We start from the raw sequence: 8,628 nt of genomic DNA, 5'->3' as shown, positions 1-8,628 counted from the left end.
TCACATGCTAGCTGTATTCATGCCAGGTTTAAGATCTTATTTTAAATGTTTTCTTACCCACAGTGCTCTGCAGCACAAGATAACTTAATCAGTAAAGTGTAGTTGCTAATAAGTTCATCGTGCAATACAATTCAGGCCTACAAACATTATTGCCAGGACAACCCCATAAAACCATTACACCCCCCCCCCCCTCCCCAATTCACCATCATGTAAAAACATCCACAAAAGTGTTTTTTAAACTTTTATTACAAACCAATGGGTTTGGTCAGAAAAAAATAACATTTTATCTGATTACAGTACATTGTAATGTTTTTATTTACTTTTACAAGTATCCGTCAGTTTAAATATACAACTCTTGTACAATTTTGATTATTTACAAATTTACACAAAAATGGTCAGGAATGTCAAAAAATATAAATAAACAAAAAACTACTAAACCAAGTATTAACAGCTTTCAGCAACTAAATTTGGGGCATTTTGGTCCATAAACCATTTCTAAAAATAGAAATCTGTATAGCAGCAATGCTTTTCAAGCATTATAAAACAAAACAAACAAAAAGGGTCGTTGCAAGCCTGTGTCATACTTTGTTAGTACTAATTAAACAGATTTTTTATCTACAATAAAAATTTAGCTTCCACATATGGAAGAAAGATGTACAATGCCCCAGTATTAGTAATCACTAAGTGTCACATTTCATGTGTGAAAAACACATTTTTCTTTTTTTTACTATGAGAACGGTCACACTTCTAACCACTGTTCGCTTGTGCAACCACAAAACAGAACTCCCAAACATATGGAAGTCTCTGTAGACAAGATCTCTCAATAGAGAAAGGCACAATTCCAAGAACCCATACTAAAACTCAGATGCTGTTTCCGGAGATTCACCTCTTCACGTATCCCTATTAGTAGGGCTGTATGCTTGAAAAACAAGCAGGCAGTTCATATTCTAGAGACAACCATCTCTAAATTGTCAGACGTCCAGTCACTTCTCCCTTCAGCTTAGCTACACCAACGTGCTCTTCCACCCAAACAGGCGATGTTGAAATTAAGGCTGTGATGCTATCATGAAGGATGTGCAATTTTGATAACAGATAATAAAGTGACTATCAACTTGAAATAACCACAAGGCAAATAAAATGTATGGTCACTCAAAGGAAGGACTCCATAGGTGGGGCGTATGAAAATCCTAAAAATGCTTCTGCCGCTTCTTTAACGCTGGAAGTTATGAGGATGCTTTCTGGAGATTGTCCTATCGAACTGGGAACAGGTTCTTCTGTGAATTCAGGATCAAAGTGCTGTAGATCACTTGGACCACTCTATATTAAAAAAAAAAAAAAAAAAAAAAAAAAAAAAAAATTTAATATACTTCAGCTAAAATTGAATTACAAAAACACATGATTATGTTTTTATGGCTATTTATTAAATGTTATTGTAAGGTAAATGCTAGAACCAAATTTTGATATGTTAATTATAGTGGCTTGCATTCAAGAGACCTAGAACCTGTTAAAAGTGCAGTTTTCAGAGGTAACAATGGTTTCAGCATTGCCTCAAGAAGGGTGATGAGCACTTAAAATACTATAGTTTACCTAACAGGATAAACATTGATTAATAGTGTATGAGGTCAATGTACTTCTGGCCCAAATTGACCACAGTAAAGTTAAAACTATACACTAATTCCAAGAGATATCTGAACAGCAAAACCCTTAAAATTTGTCTAACTGCTTCTAAAACAAAAATTTAATATGCAAATCTTTTGCAATGCTTTCTTAAAAGGGGCATATATGGAAAATAATCAAGTGAAGTCTACTCAAGGTTATCCATTAAACACAAAAATAGTCAAGAGATCTATAAATCTGGTTAAACCACTCTAATACTCACCACATTTGGGTTGAAAGGAGGAGTAATCTTCTTATTGATGAGATCATCCCAGTTAATTGGAGTGAAAAAGATGTGGTTCTTAATCTCCGTCTGTCAGCAAAGGAGGAATTAGATTAGACCAATCAAGAAGTAATTAGACACGTGCATGTGTTCTTAGTGTGACAGGAAGGGCTATATTTAGCAAGTATACTTACAAAGTCATTCTTGGCACCAAGTCGTTTTGTCCGGTCTTTCTGTAGTAGACCCTCCAAAAGATTCCTGGCAGAGTTGGTTATGTTTGGTTTTAGCTGCAGGGGCTTGTTCAGAATATTATCGTACATTTCAGCTGTGTTTCTGCTGTAGAATGGAGGCTGCAGAAAGGAATAAACAGATTAGAAAATATGAAAACAGAAACTGAGCCTGGTCAATTAACCCTCTTAATGCCAATAACCTACAAAATATTGAGACATCTGGCAGTAAGTGGGTTAATAATGATGTTTAAAGGGACATTAAACCCAATTTTTTTCCTTTAATGATTCAGATAGAGAATACCATTTTTAACAACTTTCTAATTTACTTCTATTATCTAATTTGCTTCATTCTCTTGATAACCTTTCCTGAAAAGCATATCTAGATAGGCTCAGTAGATTCTGATTGGTGGCTGCACATATTTGCCTTATGTGATTGGCTCACCCATGTGCATTGCTATTTCTTTAACAAAGGATATCTAAAGAATGAAGCAAATTAGATAATAGAAGTAAATTGGAATGTTGTTTAAAATTGTATTCTCTGTCTGAATCATGCAACAATTTTTTTGGGTTTAATGTCCCTTTAATTGCTATTAAAATCAGTGTGTTGACAGTAGCATTAAAACTTACCAGGCCATATAGCATCTCGTACAACACAGCACCTAGGCACCACCAGTCAACTGTTCTATCATAAGGTTGTTTGTGAAGAACCTCTGGTGCAAGATACTGTTATAAAAAAGGACAAAAAAAAAAAAATCCCATTAGTCTTCTGAAACAACTTTGCATGATTAGCAATGCACACCGTCCTGTCTTGCAGCCAAAATGCTAAAGTGCATGTGAACTTACCTCAGGAGTGCCACAGAAGGTAGATGTTGTGCCATTGGGTTCAATGTTCTCTTTGCAAAGTCCAAAGTCAGTCAAAACAATGTGACCCTGTGAGTCTAATAAAATATTTTCCGGCTTCAAGTCTCTGTAAAGAAAGAAAATAAGAAATTGCATAAATAATCTGAAAACACATGTAAAAATAAAAACAACAACAAGTTGCAAGAAAGAGGATGAAGAAAAAGTAGTAACGCTATATATACCTGTAAACAATGTTCAGAGAATGCAAGTATCCCAGGGCACTGGCAATTTCAGCAGCATAAAAACGAGCTCTTGGTTCCAGGAAGCATCGTTCTCTCTGGAGATGGTAAAATAACTGCAAAACAAAATTAAATAGAAATATTTATAAAATTGTAATATAAACTGTAAAGTATCCCTAGTGACTATTAATTACTATGGACATATATAACTGATGAAACAATGGCTGGAAGTAACTTGCTGATAAACCAATAGGCTTGACTTTGGATGGCTCTAGGGAAATGCTAAATACAGCAACTTTCCCATAATAAAGGAAATGGCAATACAAGCAGCAAGTCAAGGCCGGAAAACTCCTTCATTTAACTTCTGCTTACCTCTCCACCGTTGATGTAGTCCAGGATAAAGTATAATCTGCTTGTAGTCTGGAAAGAGAAGTGGAGCCCAACCAGGAAAGGGTGTTTCACATTTTTCAGCAGTACATTGCGTTCTGACATTATGTGTTTCTCCTCTTTTTTCTTCAGAATTGCTTTCTTCTGCAGGACTTTAACTGCATAGAATTCTTCATCTGCTTTGTGTCTTGCAAGGAGCACTTTTCCAAAACTGCCCTTTCCAATGATCTTCAGAAACTGGAAGTCGGATGGTTTAGCATGTGGGTTGGATGAAGGACCAAGATTGATCTGTTGTGATGGGCTAGGCTGAAGAAACAAAAAAAAGGAAAAGTGGTTAATTATCGTGCACTAAAATGGTTTTGCATAGGACTTCATAATACATTATTGTTTTGTAGATCAATAAACACCTTATAAAATGTTAGCACATTAAAATCTGAGAAAGTGCATTCAAAACTGTATTATGTTTCAGTTCTATCCCTAAATAAAGCAATGACTTACTAGAGAAGCATACAAACTAACTGCCATCAAATAAGACACATGTATACATATTATACTACTGAAATAGAGTTATATTATTTAAAAGGGTGCAAACACCATTAGTAACATGTAAAATAGAATAGGTTACTTACTGGGGGTGAGGAATTGCCATTCAATAGCTCAGGTTCTTGGGGCTGTGAAATATTTAGGATGGACTGGACTTCGGGGCTGCAAAAAAAGAATGCAAATACATTACAAATTGCCTTTAATAAGATACATTTACCATTAGAGGGCAGAGCAGTCTAAAATGATAATTATTTCATCATGCAGTAGTTGCTAAGGCACCAAAACAAACAGTATAGGAAAAATTAAATGTAAGTAACTACAATGTGCCATGACCTGCAATAATGGCCTTAATTATTCAGTGACATGAAGAGCTATAAGTCTCAACATACATTTTGATGATTACATAAATTATTTACTTATAGTTAATGCAACAATGAACTATTATACAAGTTCATCAGATATAGGTCCATACAATCATTGTCAAGTAGCGAAGTTGCTATTATTTAAGATGGTCTCATTTTAATGCATTCTTAAAATAAAATAAAAAAACAACTTACTGTTTGCATGCATAGGAGTTAGTGGCAATTTTCTGAATGAAGTCATTCAATCCCATCCTCCGCTGTTTCATGAAAGCTGAAAAATACAAAAACAAGGAGGACTCAGTAAAGAAGTTTTGTAACCAGATGTAGCATCAATAAGCAGCATCAGCAGAAATATCGAGAGAAGACAAATTATTAGATTTCCACAACGCGCCCCCAGAATGTATGGAGATCCAATAAGGTATCCTACATAGCATGTACAGACTCAGTCCCTCCTCACTCACCGATGAGTATGGCTACCATTCCCCTCATTTTGGAGTAAGTTAGTGGAGCAGGAGGTGAAGCAGTATCTTTCACTGTCATGGCTGTGCTTATAGACAGCTTTGTGGGCTGTATTGTATAATCCAATAAAAAGTGCTGTTGCCTGGCAGGTACACACACTCGTTCTGAAGAAAACAGAACTCTTCGGGGCTTTTATAGTGAAATGTGTAGGGGCGGGGCTATAGAGCTGGCAAGCGCACGGGGGGAGTAATCTAGAGGCACAATGGGCTGGCGCGAGCTTTAAGCGCCCAGAACTGGCCCAGGTCAGTCAGCTGGCGCCTTAGCCTGGGACACGCCTCCTCGTTCGTTTCTGACGTCTAAAGGGAAGGGAACTGGTTTCTCCTTCTTCTAGACTCGAGAACTATATGTACGGTACTGTGGCACCCAGCCCGTGCCAAGCTGAATGGCTTTCTGTAATTACTGTCACAATTAACTGAAAACAAAAACTGGGCTGGGATTTCTTTTTAGAGTTTACAACTGTAGACTCACAACTAAAAAGTTAGTAATTATCGATTTAAGAACACTTGTGTTACTATACAAAAAGAAAACTCCTAAGGACAGAGCGTACTAAAGTTGAATAAATCTCATATGCCCATATGATATGTTCATTACACCGTGTAGCACTGAAGCACAAAGGCTTGTGTACATGCCTCATCATGTATAACGTTACAACCTGACTGAATTACAACCCTATATTCATGTGTTAGGCTTGACACATTTATAAGGAGAAGTTTACTCTAAAAAGCCGGTTTGCAATACTGCCCCTGACAAACATATTGCAATGGGGAAAAATCCAACTCAGCAAAGAAACCACTTGCATTTAACCCACCAGCCACCCCTCCTCCTGCAGACTTCATTATGGGAAACCCTGACATTATTATCTGAGATGATGAGCAGCACACCAGCTGATGTGCTATATTAGTAATAACATCTATTATAGGCAGTAAATAGGGAGTTTTCTATTTTACAAGTATAATGATCTCATCTAAAGCAGATGATTGTTAGACCATGGGCTGAGTATATTATAAAGGAAGTTACACCCGGACATACATGTGCTGCAGCATCATTTTAGTTAACTGCTGCTCCCTGGTAGTCTTGTGGTTAACGCATTACACATTGCAATAATGCTGCGTGGGATTTCCACCCATTTATTTGACAGCAAAATCTAATGCTTTACTACTGAACAGGTTTTTCTCCAACGCATGGGTAGGAGGCAATGGCAGCATTGTACACACACCAGCACCACACAAATAGCAGCACATCCTACTCAAAATACAGACTGAGAGAGCTCCCCTTAAACCAAATGTTACTTTGCATTTGTTTAGTTACATTCGTCACGTGAGTTGTTACAAGGTGGAGCTCTGATCATGAACCAATACCTATTCTGAAGGTGGGAGTAGGTACAAAAATACTAACACACTGTTAAAAAAAAAAAAACAAGAAAAAGCCGGGTTAAACCCAATCCTTTATCTGATATGTACATAACGCTTAAGGCTGTACTAAGTGAAAGAACTAGTCAGTTATAGACAGAGATAAGAAACCTGAGAAATACAAAGCAAGTATTGTAAGCCTATATAAAAGTATGCACCGCTACTGCATACTATAGTATAAAATAAATCTGAGTAATAGCAATTTCAACATATAAAATATATGAAAAAAGACAAATTGTATAAGAATGTTATGCAGCGTGCTCTTCAAAAAGCAACTGCTGAGTTCTACTTTTTAATAGTTCAGCAAAAAAAAAAAAAAATGCTCATGTTCTGAAGGTTAAAATAAAGCAATACTATTAATAATGATAATTATTACTACAACAGTCTGCTGATCACAAGTGCATGATTCTTATTAGCAAATGTTTTAAGACACTTCTTAGAACTGCAGCAAGAGGGCGCTAGGATTTCATTTAAAATATGTAAAAGTGGGGGAGAAGCATAGTTTTTGAAAGAAAATACTACAATAACAATTTCAAAATAATATCGAATAGTTCCATGGCTTATATTTACATATATATTTTTTTTAGATTCTGATGACATAAAAACAAGGTTCTACAAGTAAAGATCAAATATAAATACTAAGCTTAAAACAGAATTTTCGCTAATGAATTAAAAATGTACAACACAGCAAAGTTGTATTTGTATTAAAAACTATATCATTTTATTTGCACATATAGCGCAAAACGCATTATGTTAGGTTGTCTTAAAAATAAATATAATTTTCTGTAGGTGCACAAAAGGCATTTTTAAAAAAAAGAAAACATGTTGATTTTAATCTATTTACCAATATGCTAATTTTTCTCATTGCTTTACCTACTCCCAAGGCAATAAAAACTTAGCCCAGCACCAGAAACCATGCAAATCCACAGAGAGCTAATAAATAGATTAAGAACACACACACAATACTATTGGCTGTGTGCAGATCAAATAACAACAGGGTCTCTAGAAAGACAATAGTTGACTTTCTCTTGTTTACTTATCGTTGGTAACAATGACAATGATGTCCGCTGAAAAACAACACTAAAGCTTTAATCATTTATTTGGTCCAGTTCCTAACTCCAATACTTTACGCTCAAAGCAAACACAGCATCTCTTGTAATTAACTTAATCTCATTGCCAGGAACTAATTATGCTCTCTAGCAAATATATACAATGTGTCCTATTGGTAAAATGTATCACATGCGATATCCAGTTAGGACTTTTATATAAATATAATAAAACATACCTTTTAGAGGAGACTTTTCAGTTTTAGTTCTCATCTTGGTATGAAAAGGCAGTAATATAATCCACAGGCTTTTCACTCACTCCTCCCACAAAACCAAAGGGCTCTGAATAGGATCCACACAGAGGGAAAAAAGAGCCTCACTAGTTCAGCTAGCTACTTTATTAACCCACAGCACCAATGATTAGCATAGGGCAGATAAGTCAACAGTTACACATTGGCTCATTAGCTCTGCCCACTGCAGCAGCATCACACAGTCCAAAATGACAGCAAAGATTACAACTTGAAATGCCGGTGCTGCAGTTAATCATACAACAGAATGCACAAACACAACTTAATCCAATGCTATGAGGCAGAGTTCCTTTTTTTTTACCCCCTTTTAAATTACAAACTTACTCTTAGCTTGAGAGGAAAGGGGGAAAACAGAAGGAGGTCTTTTGTCTTGCACCTTTGCTTTATTTGTTCAGGAGACAGATGTGCTTCTGTGGCGCCTGGCTCAGAAATTTCACAGTGACTTGTGTCATCTGCATGAAAGTCAAGTTGTTGAGACTGTTTTTTCCTCATAACCGGATACCTAGAGGGTGGAGCAGGCGCCCCCTGTACAATCCTGCAACCAACTAAGCATTTCCTAACAGGAAAAATACATAAGCTGATTTTTTTTTTACCAAATTTTTCCTTCCTGTCACAGTCGCTTAATTTCATTTCACAATAAACTTTGTAAATTATTTTTTTTTTAATGAAAACCAACTTAGGGCATTTTGTAACGAAATGCAGTAACACTGTTACATAAGCTTTTTTACTAATTTGCTAATTCTCCTTTTGTAAGTAGCACATTGTAATTTTATATCTATGCTGTGTACTGTTGATAAGCATTGGCAATAGAGAGGCTATGATTGCTTGCAATGTGTCCACAGCATGTGGTAAGCATTAAATGAACT

General features: G+C 36.0%; 1 protein-coding gene across 3 annotated transcripts; it reads right to left on the bottom strand.

Annotated features, from left to right (window-relative positions):
* Window positions 1-228: 228 nt before the first annotated feature.
* SGK1 (serum/glucocorticoid regulated kinase 1) lies at window positions 229-8,234 on the bottom strand. Of its 3 annotated transcripts, none has more exons than XM_053710904.1 (10): window positions 8,087-8,234; window positions 4,676-4,751; window positions 4,205-4,280; window positions 3,561-3,881; window positions 3,192-3,304; window positions 2,953-3,076; window positions 2,737-2,832; window positions 2,074-2,229; window positions 1,880-1,969; window positions 229-1,317 (listed from the first exon to the last, which is right to left on the bottom strand). In XM_053710904.1, the coding sequence occupies exons 2-10, from the start codon at window positions 4,744-4,746 to the stop codon at window positions 1,150-1,152; spliced, it is 1,215 nt and encodes a 404-aa protein (XP_053566879.1). In that variant the 5' UTR covers window positions 4,747-4,751; window positions 8,087-8,234; the 3' UTR covers window positions 229-1,149. The 3 variants fall into 3 exon arrangements, with proteins under 3 accessions (XP_053566879.1, XP_053566878.1, XP_053566877.1); XM_053710903.1 differs by lacking the exon at window positions 8,087-8,234 and adding an exon at window positions 7,694-7,976; XM_053710902.1 differs by lacking the exon at window positions 8,087-8,234 and adding an exon at window positions 4,942-5,115.
* Window positions 8,235-8,628: the final 394 nt, after the last annotated feature.

Source organism: Bombina bombina, chromosome 4, assembly GCF_027579735.1.
Source record: "Bombina bombina isolate aBomBom1 chromosome 4, aBomBom1.pri, whole genome shotgun sequence".
NCBI classification, from domain to species: domain Eukaryota; kingdom Metazoa; phylum Chordata; class Amphibia; order Anura; family Bombinatoridae; genus Bombina; species Bombina bombina.
Note: the sequence above shows the minus strand (reverse complement) of the source record. Positions and strands in the feature narration are given on the sequence as shown.